Genomic DNA, 21,830 nt, shown 5'->3' on the forward strand with positions numbered 1-21,830 from the left:
ACAAATACATTGGTGGCTAATTTTAGTGTACTAATAGCATTTTTGATAATTTAAACTAACAACATGGCATATTTATTTAAAAATTTTGATAATAGTAATTAAATTTTAATGCCAATTTATTATTTTTTGAATGTAAAAATAATATATAGAATATATAATTAATCGACGAATATATATATATATATATAATTAAAACGTGACACTAAATACTAATATAAAATAACATTAAGACTCTTTCCTTCCAAAAAAACTTAAATGAAAAATCAATGTAGTTTTTAAAAACATGAGAAATTGTGACAATTTTATCAAAACTAAAAAGATATTACTATAATTTGCACTTTATATTATGATTCTACCAAGAGGATTTTTTTTTACATTATCAAGATTCAGTTCGAAATTCGGTTAATGTCTAAAGTATTTTGTTTGATTCACATTTGTCATTTTTATTTGGTATTATTTTTTTATTATCGAATTTGAATAGTAATTTGGTTCTAAGTGATATTATATAATTAAAATACATAATTTATAATAAAATAATACGAATTTAAGAGGATAATTTTATTATTCTAAAATTAAGAGTGATTTGAATTTAAAATAATATTTTTGTCATTCTAAAATTAAAAGGCAAAACAATAATCGTATCATACTAAAGACCGAAAGAATTATAATATACCAGCCTTAAAGATTAAGAAGAGAAAAAGTTTATTTTTAATGCAATTACATCGATTTAAAAAATAAAAAATATAAATTCTCCTATGTTACTTAAAGTGCAAGTAATCATGAAAAATTTTCTAAACCCAAATTGTCTATAACTAAATTGATTGAATTTAGTATAAATTTAAAAATTATTTAAGGATTAGATTTCTTATCTTTTATTTAAATTTTAAATAAGATAGTTCATATTTAAATTTGATTAGAATTTGTCAAAAAACTTCATTTAATTTTGATTTATTTAATAATATCTTTAAAAATTTAAAATTTAAATCTAATCTAATTTATTAAGATCAAATTTAATTTAAATTAATTAAAAAATACCAGAGTTAGAAGTGATTATCATGTGTTAAATTAGGATTCTGTTACTGTTTTCCGATCTCTCTCTCTCTCTCTCTCTCTCTCTCTCTCTGGCATGAGATTCTGTATCGAGTTTCAGATTCAGGTTGAGTTCTTCACCCAGAGTCCTGTTCAGTTATAACTTATAACAGAGATTACAGGTTAGTTAGTTAGTTAATGGTTAGTTATGCCTATCAAAATTGTAACTTGTTCTTTTCCCACCACTTTTCTCACTTTTCAACCTTCAATTATGTCACCATAACCCCACTAGTTTCTTTTTGCGACATAAACCCCACTATAAATTATTCATCAGGTGCATGTCTCTGTCTTTGTCTTTATTTATTTGCATATTTAATGAATTCACCATGCTCACCAATACATCATTAATTTTCTGCCAAAATTCTGGTTTTGGAAGCATACATATCTATATTGAATTATTAATAAATTAGTATGGAATCAACATCGGTTTGGTTGAATAGTAGGGTATATTAAACTGATTAGTCAAATTGAAACTGATTCTTTGAAAGTTCTTTTTGTATCATGAATAAATTACCATTTGTACCCATAAAAGATATGACAAATGTATCCATATAAGAATAAAATGACAATTATAACTACGGAAGATGGCTTTCGTGTGCCAAAAGTACCCAGACGTTGGTTACACAATTGGTCCGTCAGGGTATTCTTGGCATACGGAAGCTATCTTCCGTGGGTACAATTGTCGTTTTATTCTTATATGGATACATTTGTTAGCGTTTGTATCTTTCATGGATACAAATGCTAATTTATTCTTGTATCATTGTTTGTGCCTTGATAATGTGATAAGTTGGTGATTATTCTATTAATTGATTCATGCATCAGTGTTGATAAAGAGGAATGTTCATTGTATGTTTGATAATGTTACCAACATTGATTAAGTTGTCTGATGTTGTTACCTTTCAGCAATTAGCAATTAGGAAAGTTTGATAATGGCAGACCTGAAAGATCCACTTCTCCCTCCAAAACTGGCAACGACCATCAACATAAGAGAGGCTGTGAATCGGCCTATGGGTGCCGGACGGCAGCTGTATCAAGGAGTGGATGTTCTTGAGCTGAAGAAGAGAGGGCAGAGTCTTCGGTCGTGGATACGAGTTGATATGTCAGGAGACTCACAGATAATTGAGGTAGACAAGTTTACTATGATGAGGCGTTGTGATCTTCCAGCGCGCGATCTTCGCCTATTGGATCCACTTTTTGTCTATCCATCAACAATCCTTGGAAGGGAAAAAGCTATTGTTATCAACTTAGAACAGATAAGGTGTATTATTACGGCCGAGGAGGTTTTTCTCCTGCATTCCTTGGACAGTTATTCATGGAACTATGTGATGGAGCTACAACGACGATTAGCATCGACCAGTGTTGGCGAGCCAGGAGATGTGTGGCAGTCAGACAATTTTGATGTGAACCGGAGCAGAGGAAGTAGGAATTTCGATAATGACTTTAGGAATAACTCGTCCCCGGATGACTTGCCATTTGAGTTCAGGGCACTGGAAGTTGCATTAGAGTCAGCATGCACATTTCTTGACTCTCAGGTTTGTACATTGAAGAGTTCATGGTTGTGAATAATCAGAATAATTTACAGCTTGATTCTTAGGATGACTATGCACATGGCTTGAATTATTTTATCTGGTTCTGCACTTAGAAAACAGTTTGAAAGCACAAAAGTTGTGTTAATTTATCCCTAAGCAGGATCCTTAATCAATACGGTTGCATGTTGTATTTCCTTTCCTCAAATTCTTACTCATTTGATTTTGGAAGATTAGTTAGTAACACTCTAATCTGTTGTGGCCATTTCCAACAGGTGTCTGAGTTAGAAATTGAGGCTTATCCGTTGTTGGATGAACTAACATCTAAAATCAGTACTCTGAATTTGGAGCGTGCTCGTCGGCTGAAAAGCAGACTCCTTGCCCTGACTCGTAGGGTTCAGAAGGTAGTCTTCATGGATATATTTTTTCTTCTTACCTGCAATTGATGAAGTTCATAGTTTTTCTCACTTTTTTTTAACCTTTCCTCTTATTGAATGAGTATGAATTCAGGTTAGAGATGAAATAGAGCAGCTTATGGATGATGATGGTGATATGGCTGAGATGTATCTTACTGAGAAGAAAAGGCGAATGGAGTCATCATTCTGTGGAGATCAGTCTTTGTTTAAATCAATTGATGCCGTATCCATATCTGCTCCGGTTTCTCCTGTTTCGTCGCCTCAGGCTTATCGGAAACTTGAAAAGAGCATGAGCAGCGCTAGGAGCCGACATGAGAGCACGAGAAGTTCTGATAGTGCTACAGAAAGCATAGAAGAGCTTGAGATGTTACTAGAAGCATACTTTGTAGTAATTGATAGCACTCTAAACAAGTTGACATCGGTAAACACAGTCTTATCTTTGTAAAACTTCTCTCTGTCTGGCCACAGCAATTTATTGATCATCGTTTCTTGTTTCAGTTGAAAGAGTACATCGACGACACAGAAGATTTCATCAACATTCAACTGGTTTGTTTTCTGTCATTTCCTCTTCGTGTTTAGTCCGACAAAAAGTCCATGCTCATTATTGGATGCATCATATCATTGTCCATGTTTTTTTAGTCTTTACTCTTTTGTATTACTAATCATCTGACATGTTCTAGTTCTATATGTCAAAGCACAAAATGGTTGTGCACATTGGCCTCATTTGTCATTGATGATTATTTGGTTTCGCAAACTTTGTGAATTTCGAAACACTGACTGAAACCTCTTTTTTTCCTCCGGCAGGATAACGTTCGGAATCAGCTCATCCAATTCGAGCTGTTGCTCACAACAGCAACATTTGTAGTTGCCATCTTTAGTGTTGTAGCAGGAGTATTTGGGATGAATTTTGATATCTCATTATTTAGGGTTCCTAAAGCATTTCAGTGGGTTCTTATAATCACAGGAATTTGTGGAATCCTCATATTTAGTGCATTTGTGTGCTTCTTCAAGTACAGAAGACTCATGCCCCTTTAGAATAGAGATATTTTAGCTTTAGTTATCACACCATTAAGATGGATAGGTAGTATTTTGGTACACGCAATTGTGAATTTCAACTGAAAAGTTAGACAATATTAAAAGCAATTCTTTCAATTCATTTATGCATCAATTGTAAGTGGTTCTTTTCTTTATGATTTATGATTTAGACAAAATTGTATACTAAAACAAAGTAGTTAAATTTACAGTGTTATTGGTTGCATCTATCCTTTAATCTTGTTTCTTATAATGTGAAATACACTTTAAAAGTATGCAAGTGTTTGTGTTCTTATTCAAGTTTAAGTTATACATGTTTGAAATGTTGGGGTTTTGTGACCCTAATTTGTGTTACTATTTGTTTCATGCTCTAGATCAATACAATTCATTCACCATCATATAAGTTGCAAAACTCATTTCATCTAAAGTTTACACCACATTCAATGATGAAAAAAGTATGTTAAAACCACTATGACACAAAAATTTACACGTAAAGACACAAAGTGGGCGATCCTCCCAAACAAACAAACTTCATTCCCATCCTCCAAGAATAATCAAACCCGGAAGAGATGGTTAAGGGGCATAAACTCTCATCCATCTGTGCCAACTTGTGTTGGTAGAGCTTTGTCTTTAATCACGTGTTAATTTCACAAGAACTAAAAAATTAAGAAAGCCTTTTTAGTTCGTTTCAATTACATCATCTTTAAACACTAAATGAGTATTACCTCCTCTTAATCAATCATCAATCAAAATTAGGTTAGTGCTCACTAGTGGGTTCTTTAATTGATCATTAGAGATTAACAAACGTTGCAACACATAAATCTCTTAAACTCAATCGCCATGCTTCAAACAGCATAATCATATCTTACCAATGAAAATTGCCTACATCAAGTTATAGTACATCATTATTTTAATAACATGATAAATTTAAGTTCGGTACAATGGAAACAGGACATGAGGGAAAAAATGGACCTCCATTGCACAGGAAAATCTAAAAGACACTAAAAGGGTAATCAACAAACATTTCTAACTCCTTTATAATTTTGGTGTAACTTGAAAGTTATTCTCTTGAACATAATGCTGTAAAACATCACTTGGTAGCAGCAGAACTAGCTGAGAGTCTTTGGCTCCTTGCTTTATCAGCTCTTTCCAAGTAATCTTGATGAGATTGATGTGTGGTTCCTACAGGGAAAGAGAAGCTCAAAGGATTAAGTAATTAAATCGCGAACTACGTAAATATAATCCGTTTTCAAGGTCTAATCATGATCAAAAGAAACCGATCGAGTGATCGTATAATAATAAGTCTAAATCAGATTCTAAATGTCAAAGAATAAATGCATTTTGGCTTCAACAATTTTTAAGTCATGCAATGGAATGAAATACTAATACAACAAATATGTGAAAATCAAACAAGTTTAACCGAGTTAAATCTCAATTGTACCCCTGAAATTTAGCCCGATGCTCAGAATGACCCCCACAATTTTGTTGGCCTCAATTAGAACCCCCAAATTTGCAATTGTGGCTCCAACTTGCCCCTGCGATCATCTCCGTCACTAGAATGCTGATTTGATGCAATTGCATGACACAGTGGACACTACTTAAACGACGGCGCATTGGTTTCACGCCTAAACCCTTTGGAAACCACGTCGTTTCAGTTTTTTTGAGTTAAAACTCTCTTTCTTTCCACTACGACGATTATAAGTTGCCAAACATCAAGAAAACCCTTACACTACGTGGTTTCTAAAGGGTTTGCACACGAAACCAATGCGTCGTTGTTTAAGTAGTGTCTACCATGTCATGCAATTGCGCTAGATCAGCATTCCGGTGACGGAGATGATCGCAGGGGCAAGTTGAAGCCACAATTGTAAATTTGGGGGTTCTAATTGGAGCCAACGAAATTATGGGGGTCATTCTGAGTATCAGGCCAAATTTCAGGGGTCAAATTGAGATTTAACTCAAGTTTAACCCTATGAAAATTATAGCCTTCTACTTCCAATGCCATAGCTTAACTCAAAGTTAAGAGCTTAGATGCAAGTTCTAATAAGCAAAAGGAAAATATCAAATGAAACTCCATTGACAGATAGATTTACTCCCCTTTTCGTTTTAGAATGAAAAATCATTCATAGACTTAGGCTCTCACCAGCAACCTCCAAAACCCATGATCCAAATGGGACAATTGCTATCTTTCACTATTTATTGCAAATAAACCCTAAAACAGGATTGTAACTCTCTAATTGATTTATCCTTCAGCTCAACAACAACTAACTAGGTCAAAATCACTACTCAGACAAATTTCATTACCCTAAAACTACTTCTAAGTTCTAACCTAATTTTAACAAAATTAAAGTCACAAAGAATCAAATTTGCAAAAATAGAACCAAGCACACACTAAATAGCTCCTCAAAATGATCTTTTCCCTAAATCACACAAACAAACAAATAATCAAATAAACACATTTATAAAAGATTCGAGCTTTACAACGCAACAATGGTTTGAAGGATCTGAATTATGTATAAAATAAGAATAAAGGGAAGTCACCTCTGTTTCTAAGGAACCAAGGAACGGAGAAAACGGCAGTGATGAGAACTATGCCAACGAAGACATGTTTTGGAGAACCGCTATATAGATAGTGATCCAATTTTGCCCTAAATCCACCACTTCCTACCTTCGCTTTTGTTTCGCTCTTCATTTTCTTATTCTTCTTCTCACTTCAGAGCCTTGAATAAAAGGAAGAGGGTGATTGTTCAATATTTCAGCATGTCATCTTTTTTTAGTGTAATTCAATAAATTCATTTTCGTTTTAACGTATTAATTAAAAATATTAAAAAACTAAAGAAGTATTATAAAGTTTTTTGTTTAATTGCAAAAAATTTCACTACTTTCTAAGTGAGTAAAACATAGACTAATTAAATTAGTAGTTAGGTCATTAGTCCGCTTAAATAAGTGTTAAAAATTCGAATTTTATTTTATGTATGCATTAATTTATTGGCCAATAATAAATTTTTAAATAATGCTCAATTTCGCGATAAATTAATAATAAACCTAAAAATATCGTAGAAACTAAAAAAGTTAGCTGCCACCTTCAAAAATATATGCAACAGATTTATATTAGCAAGCTATGCTTTTTTTTTTAATAAGAGAGCACAACACAATAAAGTGGAGCAACAAATAGGCCAACAATTCAACAAGAATAAGAAAATAAAGATAAAAATCTCCTTAATGTCATCTCCGGCATTGCCATCAACAACAGAAAGGATCTAGACTACTTCATTCTCTATAACTGTTTAAAGATTTCTGAAATACCACCTCTGCAGTTGCCTCCTTGTTATTAAAGATTTGTCCGTTTCTCTCGAGCAAAACGTTCCAAATAACCGAGAAAAAGCAAATGAGCAACTTGTTGCGCTCTACCTTCCTGTTAGCAGCACCTGTCAAACCCTCAAAATGTTCTTTCAGTGAGCCCGGGACAGTCCACGATCTCCCAAATTCAGTTAGCCATTGACACCACACTTGCCAAGTAAACTCACACCCCAAGAATAAATGGTGAATATGTTCAACTTCTTTGTTACATAGGACGCATATGTTATCACCTTGGCTAATAATTCCCAATCTAAGGAGTCTTTCTTTAGTATTTACTCTTCCTATCAGAGTAAACCAAGTAAATAACTCTACTCGTGGCGGCACCAAACCTTTCCATAGTGTTCTTGTGAAACTGTAGCTGGTTATATCCTCTGGAAGGGATTCTGACTGTACTACCTGCACAAAAGAGTTAGTTGAAAATATACCTTCCTTGTAAAACTTTCAAAAAATTCTGTCCGACTTATCATGTGTTAGCTTTATGGGCCTTAAGGTCTCATGCAACATATCCACTAATTCCAACTCCCATTGGTATAAAGTTCGCCTCCTGCTATTCTTAATTAGCTTTATTAATAATAAAAAAATAGTTATGATGACTCGCTAAAAAAGTTTTATTTGGTAGACAATTTTGTGATATGCTAAAATATGAGTTTTGGAGGTAATTTTTTAAGAAAATAATAATGTTACTCCTATTTGATAATAGCATTTTTATTTTTTAAAATATGATATTTGAAGAAATCACCAAAAAACGAATGCTAAATGAACTTTGAGAAAAGGACAAATAGGTTCCTGACCTTTTGTCTCGCGGACATTTTTGTCTCTAACCATTGAAAAATACTTTTAAGTCCCTCACCTTCACAAAATTTGGACGTATCAGTCCCTCCGTCTAAATGCCTCCGTCAGGGACTAATCCGTCCAAATGCTTCCGTCAGGGACTGATCCGTCCAAGTTTTGTGAAGGTCAGGGACTTAAAAATATTTTTCAATGGTCAGGGACAAAAATATCCGCGGGATAAAAGATCAGGGACCTATTTGTCTTTTTCTAACTTTTTCGTATAGTATGTGAGATTTTGTCCAAATTTGGGCTTAAATGTTTTTTGTTTAATTTGGGCCTCAATCTGATTTGGCACTTTTTGTGCTCTCATTGGACCACCCTTCATCAGGGCTCTCTCAAAAGATAGTGTAGACATCTAGTGATGACTTGAGATGCCTTGGGCCTCTTACTATTTGACCACAACAGAAAAAAATTACTATAACTATTGATTCACTAAATAAAATGTTAATAAAAAAAAATTGAATTGTCCAAAAACTCCAAAGTGAACAAATATGAAAACTTTTTATGACTAATGAACAAAAATACCTTTAAATGTTCATAACTTTATATAATTGATTCAAAAAATTAATATTTTTATCCTCCGTAACTATATTTCGTCTTGTATATGCATCAATTCATTAATTAGTTATAAACTCTTAAATAAAGCTCAAATTCACGGCGAATCAGCTCTTAAACTTTTGAGCTAGAAGATACTGCAAGAAAAAAAAAATTGATGGCAAAATTAATTTTACTCCACAAAAACAAAGAATTAAGGGGAGAGGGAAAAAGTTATGTTTAAACTTAGAAGGTGGGTCAGTGTCAAGCACATTATGAATTATGATACAGCAAATGCACCACTGTCTACATAATAAGTGTCCAACTTTCTTGGACCCTACCACAATTATTACTCCATATTTCTATCTATCTAGTGACTATTCATCTTCAATCTTCTTCAACTCCTTCTTCTCTTCTTCCAGTGATTATGAAGATGAAGATGCCCCATTATTACTACTCATTGTGTGCAATGTTGCTTCTTGTGATTTCAGGCACCACTGTGGTTACAGCCACAGACCACATTGTTGGTGCAAACCGTGGCTGGAACCCTGGCATGAACTACACTCTTTGGGCCAATAACCACACTTTCTATGTTGGTGACCTCATTTGTTAGTATACTCATTTCTCTCCTCCTTCTTAGTTACCCTTCTCTTTCCCATTTCTGAATTCTATCTTTCTTGTAAATGTGACTATTGTTATTGCCATAGATCTATATATCATAGATCTAAAACATTCTATTTTGGTCTATGGTTTGTTTTGTTTTGTTCAAGGAATGAAAATGATGTATTAAATTACACATTAAAATAGGTTAAATTACGCAGTTGGTCCTACACTTTCAGTGAAATTGCAAATTGGTCCCTATACTTTAAAAGTTTGTAATTGGATCCCTAAAAATAATTAAAATTTGTAATTTAGTTCCCGTCGTTCAAAAATTGTTTGATTTAACAGAATATTCTCAGTGTATTCTCTATTTTAACAGAATATTTTCAGCATATTCTGAGAATATTATGTTAAATCAACATTTTTTGACCAACGGGGACTAAATTGCAAATTTTAATTCTCTTTAGGAATCTAATTACAAACTTTTAAAGTGTAGGGACTAATTTACAATTTTACTGAAAATATAGGGACAAATACATATATTTATAGACAAATACATAGTAGCTTATTTTAAGTTACACATGACATGTTTTTTTTATCTACATTACTAGTTTTAGTGTTTATGGTTTAATAGATAATTCTCAATCAAATTTTACATTTTCTTCTTACTTTTATTAGAATAGTATTATCCACCATTAGTTTATTTTTTCATTTTTTTAATGAATTAGACTTTTGAGTTTCATAATTTGGATTGTGTTGTTAACAGCATTTAGGTACCAGAAGACACAGTACAATGTGTTTGAAGTGAACCAAACTGGCTATGATAACTGCACTACAGATAGTGCTGTTGGGAATTGGAGCAGTGGCAAGGATTTCATACCCTTAAATAAGGCCAAGAGATACTACTTTATTTGTGGCAATGGACAATGTTTCAATGGGATGAAGGTCTCTGTTCTTGTTCATCCTCTTCCGCCTCCTCCTTCGGCCGCTGTGGCCGCCGAACATTCGACAAAGTCAGCTTCTCCTCCTCCTGTGCTCTTGGATTGGGGACTCTACTCTTTAATAGTGTCTATTGTTTTACACTTTTATTTCGGTTTAGATTGGATTGGATTTAGTTAATTAATTTGTCAAGCATAAACATTATTGTTAGTTCGGTTTGTCCTTAATTTCCTATCAAATCAGAACTTTATGATGTTGTAATTACAATGATATTCACTCAATGGATATCATGACTTTTGTTAGTTTGAGAAATTATTTATTCTCCATTTATATGAAGTAAGAGTTGATTAGTTTTTAGGATTTTAAGACATTAATTATATATACTTTTTAATTTCATTTAGTTTCTTTTTTACAGTATTTCTTAATTCGGACGAAAGACTAATCTCTCGCAAATCTAAACTCCATTTAATCTTGCAATTGTGAGCTCATATAATACAATTTTTTTTTTAATTTTTTTTGTTCTACTTAAACCTTTGATTTCAATTGGTTAACCTTTTTAACTTTTCCAATGCTATATAACTGTTTGTCTTGACTAATGACTATTGCTTAGTTATATAGGTCAATTCAATTCAATTGAACTAGTGTAGAAATTCAAAATATTTCTAATTTGGTGTAGAATATATATTGTGATAAAAATGACCCATTTTATCAATATATATATTTGGTAAAAAAAAAATATATATAGTTGACTCAGTACATCAGAAGCCAAGCTAATTATTATTAATGTTTATATATGAAGAAATTGGAGATACACTCTTTACAAAATTTTTAATCACTTAATTATAATAAATTTTTATATTTATTTGTTTTATATAAAAAATAATTAATTAAAAATACAATTTAATAAATACTTATAAGACAATATCTGAATATTCAATATTTGTTTTAACGAATAAATAAACTAATTACTCAATCAACTAAATTTGATTTTATATATCAATATAATGAGCTATTATTTATTCGATTTTAGAAGGTTTAATTATTCTGTTGGTCCCTATAATTTTTTAAAATTTTCAATTAGGTCTCTATACTTTTTTTTTTCTTTTAATTGAGTCCTTGCACCAATTTTTTTTAAATTTGGTCCCTATACTTTTTTTCCTTTTATTTAGGTCCATGTACCAATTATCTTTTTTTTTAGTTGGGTCGTTATAAAATTAAGTCAATTACTACTAAGAGAGACTTAATGAAAAAAAAAATTTAATACAGGGACCCAATTAAAAAAAAAAAGTATAGGGACCTAATTGAAAATTTTACGAAACTATAGGGATCAACAGAATAATTAAACCATTTTAGAATAACAACCATAAAATACTTATTTTTTATTTATATTCTATTGTTTCAAATTAAATACTATTATTTCAAAATTTGAAAACAATTACATTGTATACTATTATATATTTATAAAAATAAATTTCATTTTAGTTTTAAAATTTAAGTGTTATAATTTTAAAAAATAATTTTAGAAAAACAAAAAGAAAATTTTAAAAAATTTTTAAAAAGCAAAGGCAACACTAACCAGTAACCACCATGGATCTTCAAAACTGAAGCAGAAGAAACCAGCCGGAGAGAAGCACAATTACGAAAGTGCCCTTAAACCCCTGAAAACACAAAATCCTACTTATAACTGCTTCTCTCTTCAGCGTCACAGATTCGTCTTCAGCTTCTTCTTCTTCTTCTTCCCTCTCGCTAGGTATTATATTACTCTTCCAATCTCTCTCTTTTCCGAGATTCATAGCTATATTTTTCATTCTTTTTTACATTGAATTTATTTATGTTTTAATGTTTCTAATTTCTGCAGTTTTCGAATTCGTTCATGTAGTTCTTTCTTTTTACTTCATATTTTGGTGTTTATATGTTGACGCAAGCTGAAAAAACAAATTATTCGAAAAAGTTCATGACTTTTTAGTTTTTATTGATGCTGAATGCGGTGATGTTGTTGTTATTGCTATAAGATGAGTAGTATTGTTGGCTGATGTGCAATTCCCTCGTTTTGCATTGTGGTGTTGCTTGCTTGCTCTGTAATTGTTACTTAATTTTATCTAATTTGTTGTTGCTGGTAATTTTTATTGATGATCGAATGTGCTGTTGTTGGTAAATCTTCTCCTAAATATACAGAAAAGTAGGTTTTCAACAAAACTCTTTCTGGTTAAGTGTCAGCATATCTTTGTTTGTCACCATATCTATTAGAAGCTCAAACTCTATTTTCTATTTCTGCCATTACTGAACAATAAAGTGACCTCAGTTACAGCTACAGTTACTCTAACACTTCTGATTTTGTTAAGGTAATGGCGTTTTTGCAACGAATCCGAAACAACAAGCTCAAAACAGCTTTCACCCAATTAAAGAACCATAGATGTTACATGCGGCTTCCTCATTCTTCATCCATCAATTCCATTCCAAAACCAGGCACTCTTCGGATTCCGCAGCCCTATTGGGCATTCCATGACACACCTCCTCTCGTTTCTAGTAGCGTGAGGTTTTTTGCTGCTCCCATTCAGGTAAATTTTCAAGCATTTGTCTATGCTGGAGGTTATTGTCGAAGCTGTTTGTCTTGAATCTTAACTGTGATTGGAATTGGGTTGCTTTTATTAGTTTTGCTATCCATGGTGGGGCGTTTTTAGGTTGATTATTGACTTGTTTCATGGCTGATCAATGTGGGGGGATGTCATTTTTCTGCGTTGTACTTGTGGAGGGTTTTGAATTTTGGTAGCATAGCCGGTGGAGTGGGCATTAATGGTTAAATGGTAGTGGTCTTGGATTTGATGATGTCAGTTGATACATTTTGGGATTTCAGTTTCAGAGTAAGTGGAAGAAGGAAGAAGAGGACTCCATTGAAGGGCGACGATTGAATGACCAAATCAAAGCTCAATATGTTAGGCTTGTATTTGACGATGGTACAAATTTTCTCATGCTAATGAATGGGGATTTGGTTGTTTTATTTTGCTTTGTTATTATCATATTGGACAGCATTGCATATGTATGTTGACTTTCAAGTCTTGCCATCATTCATCTTTTCTTATTCTTAATTGCTTAAATTGAGGAATGTTGATTTATTTTTCATAATGGTTATGCTGCACTAGCTCATTACTATGGGGCTTGCAGTTTAGCCGTTTTGTTTTATCTTTTATGAATGGTATATGTTTTGGAGTCATGCACCCATGCTTAGATGATAGATATCCATGGATCTGCTGTGGATGGAAACATACCAATTAGATATATGTCTGCTTGAAAGATCATCTTTATTTTCTATTTATGACAATATGAAATTCACAGGGAATCATTCAATAATATCAAGGTTTGAAGCACTTGATCGTGCCAGGAAGCTCAAACTTGATTTGGTTGAGGTGATTATTTTTAGTTTATTATTTTCTTTTAGAGTCTTTTCCATTTAACTGATATTTCGATATACTTGCATAGTATAGGTGTTGAGTTGAAGTAGGTTACATAATTTGAATGAAAATGTTTACTGAAGGATTTATTGTTTTTCTGCTATCCTGGGGTCTTTCCAGTGATTATGTCATAATCTGGATTTTGGTAGAGTGTGATCATTTTCACCCCCCACCAACAGCATATCCTTGATATTTGGGGCATGTTGTGACCAGTAATAATTTATATACCCATGTGTCATATCTGTCAACTTTGACGCACTAACATTTTTATAGAAATATGAATTAAGAAAGTTACATGAATTACATGAGGTATGACATTTATTATATGAGTGCATGTATTACAGGTTCAGAGGAATGGTAATCCACCTGTTGTAAAAATAATGGACTACCACAAGGAAACATACAAGAAACAAGAAAAGGAAAAGGAGCGTGCTAAAAGCAAGGTGCATTATGCAATGGATTTATGTTTTCAATTTGCTTGTGTAGTTTCTGTAAATTGCTTTTGGTTGAAATTGGATATGAGATTTTTTATTTTCTTTTGGTCTTTTGAATTTTCAGTCATACACTAAAACATATGAATCTTTAATTAGCAAATTACTGGTGCTTGAGCTACACTGTACCGTGAAAATGTCAGCAATATGCTCATTCTGCTTTTAAGGCGTGCTTAATGAGTTGCCAAAGACAAATCTTTATGATATGCACTATTGTTAATCAGTTTTCTAACAAATGCAGTCTGAACTGACATTGCGAAAAGGAGAATGTAAGGAAGTGCGGTTTTCTGGAAAAACTGTAAGTGTTTTTTTTCTCCACTTCATCCTTCCTTTTATTTTTTATTTATCCTTTACATATTTAAGCAAGCTTATTTCTTTCAAATCAAAATTATTTGCTGTAGGTCAAATCTGTTAAACATGTATTTTGCTTATGTTCTTATAGGCTTGCTGCAATCGGCTTTAAGGCATGCAAATAATCTAGATGGATACATATAGTTTTTTTTTTTTTTGGGGGGGGGGGGGGGGGGGAGGGGGTTTCAATTATTGGGTGTAAGCTTTTTGTATTCTGACTGTGTTCTTGTTGTATCCGGAAGTACAGAGCCTTGAAAAGGATTAAAGAAGTTTGATATTGAATTTTCTGTTGACATTTTCAGGAAATGAAAGACCTGAAGATGAAAGCAGATATGGTTAAAAAGTTGATGGAAAAGGGATATCGTGTGAAGGTACTCTCTTTTTTTCATATATGGAATATGCACTCTGGTTTTGGATTAGGTTACTGCTTAAGGCTTATGTTTAGGTTCTAGGTTTGAGAAATAATAAAAGAACAAAAAAGAGATAATCTAATAAGATCTTGCTCTTTATCACATCAAATATCACATTAGTCAGTTGCATTATGTATTGCTAGTTAAAGATGATGTGACAAAATAAATTTATGATACCTTTTTATTTGTCCATTTAAAACAGTGCAGGGCAACAGGCAGTGATACGCAGGAAACAACAGGAGCGTTATCCCGTCTAAATGCTCTGGTATGATGGTGCAGGCTTTATTCTGGGACTTCCAATCTGAATTATTTTTTTACAAGATACTATGTATATTTCTCTCCTATTTTTTTGTCCTTCCATTCTATATTCATAAATCATAACGATCTTTGCAGATAGAAGATGTCACTGTTGTGGAAAGTGGACCAAGTGTGGCAAAAAAAGATGTATTTATGATTGTTAGACATGCCAAATATGGGCCTAAAAAAGGTGGTGGTGCTCCACGAAAATTTCAAGATGCTTTGGAGATGGCTCTTAAGGCTCAGGAAGATAATGCGGAATCATTAACAACTAGTTCTAGTGATTCTATCGAACATGGGAAGCACAGTTCTACTAAATATGGGTTTGAAGCTGCAGAGGAGGTAGGAGGATCAGAGAAAAATAGCAGAGACCGGAATAATGCTTGTCCTTCTGATTACCAAAACATTACCACAAGTGATTCAGTGTCTCCGCCTGAGCCAGAAAATAGGTATAAGAGAGCTGACCGTAACAAGGTTCAATCTCATGCACAAGCACCTCCTGCTGCAACTGAGAATAGATACCAAAGAGCCGAGCCAAGAAACCGATACCAACAAACATCGTCGAATAATACAGGTTTCAACAATAGAGGTCCTGGAACAAGGGATGCAGCAAGGCCAAACAATCAATATATTCCTCCTGCAGGATCAAGATACTCAAGGCCTCCTAACACCAATCAAAGACCCGGTTTTGGCTTTTCTAATGCTCAAAGAGGCCCTGGAGAACAAGGTGGACAAGCAGGGATGCGTAGAAACATAGAAGGGAACCCTCAGGATTCTACTCAGAATTCGTTCGGTCGTGACTCCTGGTAAGGTGTTGGCATCTCATCTTATGCGTCAAACAGAGGAGTGTTGTATCAAAGTTATGGGCAAATGTGTTCCAAACCCAATGTCACTCACCTATTTAGAAACAAGAATGAAGCAATGGGTGTCCTTCCCCATACTCAGCTGAATTAAGCTGAGGCTTTTACAACATCTAGATTAGTAATTTTTGCTTGGAGGAGCACATTTTTTAATTTATGCTTAACTATAGAGATGGGGTGTTACTACTACCCCAGTGGAAATTTTGATACATGTATCCTGTTTTTCACCCACTAAGAACAGGCTATTGTTTGATGTGGCTTTGTCATTTTTCATTTCAGAGCCTACCAATAAGTTCAACTTTGAGATACTATATACTAATAATGTCATCTCAGTTCTTTAGTTTAATGGATGCTTTGATTGGGTTAATCTCTTAAAGAGTAACTCCTAAATTTATTACCTTTTGTATGAAGGATGAGGCAGAGTTTTGACTTTTGAGTGAGTGTAAGCAAAGCATTGAATTGGGTAGGAGAATTTATTATGGAGATAAAACTTAAAGAAGGATAATCCAGATTCCAGTGCATAAGCATTTTCTGTTAATGTAAGGTTTGGAGAAAGGTTGCTCCTAAAGTGACTAATACAAGTAGCTTAAATTATAAAAGAATTCAAATCAAGAATAAGTGTACTAAATCATGCCTTGATTTAGATAGATAATATTCTACTAAATAAAAAATGTAGTTTTTTAACGTAATTATAAAATGAAAGAAAGAAGAAAATCCTCTTTTATTAATTACCGTGACCTTTTTCTTTTTTTAATTATATTCTTTCTTAATTTGAATACAAATATTTTAACTATTATGATTCATGAGAAAAACACGTATCACATCACCACAATCCATTTCACTTTTATTCTTTTGGACCGAATTTAGTTATTCTCATTACCAAAACCTTTTTTTTTTCCAGCGGCCTTTTCCTTTTTTTTTTATTTACGTATATTTATTAATTTCAATTCAGATAATTTGACTATTATGGACAAAAGGCATATCAGAAGAATCTGTTTTACTTTTATTATTATGTTAACCACAAATTAGTTTTAATAAATAACATATATATTCAATGAATGTTGCTTAAAAAGAGATCCTACCTATTAAATTTAATAATGTAATTTAAAAGCAAACTAAATAATGGTTGATTTTGAAATTCTGAATAGATTGCAAAGATTTATTTCCTAGTAAAATAATATTTTTACAATCATACTTAGATTAAGCCAACGGATAATTATCATTGATTGCTATAATATTAATTAGATTGAAGGAAAATTTTCAACCTTTTATGCTCCTCCTGATGTTAGTAAACCAATAATCTAAAATGATATTGTTTAATTTAATATTTATAATTTAAAAATATAAATTAAGATAAACAATAATTAAAAAATAATTTTAATATATTATTAATAAAAAATAATTTTATATATACGTATATAATGTTATATTAATAAAGATAATTATATTTTATATTAACCGCAAAAATATTAAATGTGATTAGAAGACTATATTAAATTTTACACCGTCTGCTTATTACAAAGTTTCCAAAAGTGCCAATACTTGTTACAATATCTAAATAATAATTAATTAAAAAAATATAGTTTAAATAGACAAATAATTAAAACAAAATCAATAGAAGGAAACAAATGGTAATAATAACTATCAATAGTCAATTCTGTTCCTCTCCTTCGGTCCTTCCTGCCCTTTTTCATGTCCTACTCATTCTTCCCTTTATATTAAATCATAAAATATTAATTCCTTGGTATTAATTATTAAAGTAATTTACATAAATAAATTAAATAAAAAATTATACAAATATTTTAAATTGAATTTAATTACGTGCATATCTTATTTGACATTTCATATAAATCGAATCAAATAAATTTAATTTACACTTTTTCAATGTAAATTGAATCAACATATATATGTTATAAAAATATTAAATCGAATCAAGTAATGTATATATGTTATAAGAGTAGTAAATTGAATTAACTTGATTGGATTTATTATTGTACAACACATATTGATAATAAGACCCAGTTTGAATAAATAATTTAAATAAATTTTTTTTAAAAAGAGTTTAAAATATAAGAACTTTTATTAATAACATCTTATAAATAAATTATTTTACTGTTTGAATTTTTAGTTCTAGAAATACTTATTTTAAAGTTATAGCATTGGGATAAATGACTCAAAAAATATAATTTTTTTACACAAAAGAATGAGTATTAAAATAACAATGATAACAAATACTTTTTAATATTGGATGTTGATTTTATATAATCTAATCACTAAGATTACTATCGATTAGACAATTGGTTCTTTTATTTACTCTTTTATTAGTTCTATTTTTCTAACACTTTCAGCATTCTAATTCATAGTAATCTTGATGGCAATGCCAACAAAATTATTGTGTAGTTAGTGTTTGATGTTTTATTAAGTATGATACGGTAGGTAAAAATAAAAAATAAATGTGAAATATGTCTCATGTATGTTTTTTATAACAATTATAAAAAAAAATAGCAAGTTATATAAAAATAAAATCACACGTAAAAAAAATTAAAACTGAAATGTTAAATACAAATTTAATAATAAAAATATAGTGGTAGAATAATAAAAAAATGCATGGAAGTGACATATGCAACATATGGATCAGATAAAATATTGTGTAAAAATTATGATGGAGGGTTAGTACTTCCAGTAGATGAAACATTGCATAAAAATAGTGATGGAAGACCATTACTTACTGCGGATAAAACCGAAAATGATAGTAGAAGTCAGTACTTCTACCAGATGAAATATTGCGTGAAAATAGTACAATGGTCTTTTTTATTTTGAAGTCAAAATTTTTTGAATGGGAGTGATAAAATAACTTTTGAGAAGAAGAGAAGTCATATTTTTTTTACTACTTTAAAAGCTCTAAATTAATTTCTCATAAAACTAAAAGTATTTCTCAAAAATGGTACTAAACACGAATAATATAAGAAAATAGCTTTTACTACTTTTTAAACTAATTCTAAATTTATTATTACATAAAATCTAACTTTTGTATTTTAGTTCAAATTTTAAAAATTTTATATTTTTACAAACTTATAAATTTAAAATGAAACAAAAAATTATTTCTAAAAATTTATTAAAAATCTTTCTTTAATTCATTAGCATTTAAAAAATCATTATCAAAATTTTTAATGTTAAAAAAATTATTATAAAATATAGTCCTCCAAAATAATATACGAATTAAAATTTAGAGTTATTTAACTTATATGGTACCTTAAAAAACTATACTTTATAAAAACATCATTGTTACCATAATGACCGTAACATAATCATAATAAAATGATTCATATATATAATTGTCGGTTTGAGAGGATCCAAAGAATTCACATACTCCTTGTTTTCAGTGTTGCTCCATCAAACTCCATGGTTCTGCGTTCTTTAAGGAAACCCACTGTTGAATTTGAACAGGTAAAACATCGTTGTTATCTCTATGTAGAACACTATCACCAATATGTCTCAGATCACAACATCATCATCATCATCATCATCATCATCATCATCATTATCATTTTTTGTCAGCAACAACAACAACAACAATCATACTAATAAGAAGAGTTGTTTCACAACAACACTTGTTAGCAGCAGCAGCATCTCCTATTTATGCAACGATTTGCTCTCAGAGATCTTCACAAGGCTCCCTTTTCGATCAACAACGATATGCAAATGCGTCTCAAAGAGCTGGCTCGAATTGATTTCAACTTCTCACTTCATTTGCCAGTTCATGGGGACACAACATAAGTTCTATGGTGCTAGCTTGGTTTTTCTATCACCACATCAACTCATGCTAACTTTCCCTCCAGACCCTTACGATGATGATGATTTAGAACATGATCATCAGAACAAAAGGATTGTAATTTCCCCTGAGGTTTTCATCAAAGGGACAGTGTGTGGTTGTTCCATGAATGTTTTCTTGTGTAGTGACAACAGGTACACAAGTGGCTATGGTTATTTCCTCCATGACCCCATTAACAAGGAATCATTCAAGCTCCCTTCGCTCGAGGTGAAGAAGGAGTGTCTTCATGCTATTGGCTTTACATGTGATCCATTTTATTGCAACGAGGATTCAAGGAGAAACTATCTTGATCCTAAGAAGTGTTTCAGGGTGGTAAGAATCAAGTCCTTCATTGTAAGACACTATGAATTCGAGGTTGATGTTTGGTCCTCAGAGACAGGAAACTGGAGACAAAAGACTGTGATATTAGACGATGGTTTTGCTTTTGCTCCTCATTGGTCAATGAGTTTTGCATATGAAGGAGGATTGTATTTCATGGGTAGGACTAGTATATTTGTTTACGATCCTTATCATCTCAGTGGTGAGACACTTGATTACCCTATTGATTCTGACCCAATGAACATTATGAGCTTTGGTTTTCTTGGATCTTCTTGTGGAGACTTGAGGATTGCTGATATTGGACACAATGATATTAAGGTTTGGGAGTTGGTTTCGAATGATTGGGAATTAGTACACCATGTTGATTTCTCAGGACATTTGCCAAATGAGTTTTGTGCTGATTACTATAAGCGTGTGGGGGGTTTTCACCCACATGAATGGGAGACTGTGTACTTGTATTCTTTTAATGAAGGGATTTATGTTGCAAATCTTCAGACAAAGAAATTTACCTATATCCCTGGATATCAGAAATGTGATTTGAGTCCATTTCATTTGGAGTTGCCATTGTGGTCATCATCACCGGAGGAGTGATTCAGATTTCAGAACTTTTTCTTTTAGTCATAGTTTGTTACTTGGTAGATTTTATGTCTTGAATAATTTGATTGTACTTTACTGTAGATTTATATCTTGTGATAGTTTCGCGCAGTTTTAGTAGTTCTTCTGCTTCCAGGATAAATTCTTCCTGCTTCATAAAAAGAACTAGCGGGTTGATGGATCATTACCCTAATGATATAACAAAATACTGGTTTCCTCTCTGCCGCACGATAAGGCGAGAGAGAGGAAAAAGATAGAATCGAACAACCGTACAGGCATCTTTTGCGGATTGCATACGACTCTACTATGGAATTGATTTAGACCTTCCATCAAAGAAATAGAACATATACTAGGTCTATCAGACCCAGATCAGCATCAGTAGTTCTCTTTTAGTCATAGTTTGTTACTTGGTAGATTTTATGTCTTGAATAATTTGATTGTATTTTACTGTAGATTTATATGTATTATTATATGATACAATGGAGTAAACAAATGATGAGAAAGGACCAAATCTTATTGAGTTGTATTCGGTCTACTTATTTTTTTTTTGTAGAGAAGAGTACATTAAACATAAGATTAGGTGACTACTTAATTAAGATTTATTGAGGGACAAATGATAAATAATTATTAGATATTTCCATTTCATATTAAGTGTCTCATTTTAATTTTACACAAGTATCAAGACAATCATTGTATTTAATTGAAAATATAAACAATCAAAAGAGAAAGACAAAATTATCCTAAATTCTATCTTCTAAATTTTCCTTTCTATTTAATAATAGAAGATATAATATATAAAGATTAATTGATGACTTCTTGAAGTTAGAAAATGATACTTTATTTGTAACAAAACTAAAAATGAAAAGAAATTGAAGGAATAGATCACAAGTGATTTTTTTTAATA

The 21,830-nt window shown here is 31.7% G+C and overlaps 4 protein-coding genes across 4 annotated transcripts; 3 read left to right on the forward strand and 1 right to left on the reverse strand.

Moving 5' to 3' along the window:
- The first annotated feature begins 1,031 nt into the window (after positions 1 to 1,031).
- On the forward strand, positions 1,032 to 4,293 carry LOC112779112 (magnesium transporter MRS2-1). The gene is made up of 6 exons (XM_025823365.3): positions 1,032 to 1,211; positions 1,993 to 2,621; positions 2,891 to 3,019; positions 3,126 to 3,452; positions 3,530 to 3,577; positions 3,836 to 4,293. Exons 2-6 carry the CDS (start codon positions 2,019 to 2,021, stop codon positions 4,064 to 4,066), a joined length of 1,338 nt encoding a protein of 445 aa, XP_025679150.1. The 5' UTR covers positions 1,032 to 1,211; positions 1,993 to 2,018; the 3' UTR covers positions 4,067 to 4,293.
- Positions 4,294 to 4,888: 595 nt separating this feature from the next.
- Positions 4,889 to 6,836, reverse strand: LOC112779206 (uncharacterized). The gene is made up of 2 exons (XM_025823451.2): positions 6,602 to 6,836; positions 4,889 to 5,245 (listed from the first exon to the last, which is right to left on the reverse strand). Exons 1-2 carry the CDS (start codon positions 6,750 to 6,752, stop codon positions 5,154 to 5,156), a joined length of 243 nt encoding a protein of 80 aa, XP_025679236.1. The 5' UTR covers positions 6,753 to 6,836; the 3' UTR covers positions 4,889 to 5,153.
- A 2,219-nt stretch (positions 6,837 to 9,055) lies between these two features.
- LOC112779907 (early nodulin-like protein 19) lies at positions 9,056 to 10,674 on the forward strand. The gene is made up of 2 exons (XM_025824264.3): positions 9,056 to 9,393; positions 10,152 to 10,674. The coding sequence occupies exons 1-2, from the start codon at positions 9,213 to 9,215 to the stop codon at positions 10,502 to 10,504; spliced, it is 534 nt and encodes a 177-aa protein (XP_025680049.1). The 5' UTR covers positions 9,056 to 9,212; the 3' UTR covers positions 10,505 to 10,674.
- Positions 10,675 to 11,839: 1,165 nt separating this feature from the next.
- On the forward strand, positions 11,840 to 16,528 carry LOC112776624 (uncharacterized). The gene is made up of 9 exons (XM_025820838.3): positions 11,840 to 12,074; positions 12,667 to 12,882; positions 13,179 to 13,278; positions 13,658 to 13,728; positions 14,118 to 14,216; positions 14,506 to 14,562; positions 14,918 to 14,986; positions 15,228 to 15,290; positions 15,419 to 16,528. The coding sequence occupies exons 2-9, from the start codon at positions 12,670 to 12,672 to the stop codon at positions 16,130 to 16,132; spliced, it is 1,386 nt and encodes a 461-aa protein (XP_025676623.1). The 5' UTR covers positions 11,840 to 12,074; positions 12,667 to 12,669; the 3' UTR covers positions 16,133 to 16,528.
- The last annotated feature ends 5,302 nt before the right edge of the window (positions 16,529 to 21,830 follow it).

The sequence above is a fragment of the Arachis hypogaea genome, chromosome 19 (genome assembly GCF_003086295.3).
Source record: "Arachis hypogaea cultivar Tifrunner chromosome 19, arahy.Tifrunner.gnm2.J5K5, whole genome shotgun sequence".
NCBI lineage: Eukaryota > Viridiplantae > Streptophyta > Magnoliopsida > Fabales > Fabaceae > Arachis > Arachis hypogaea.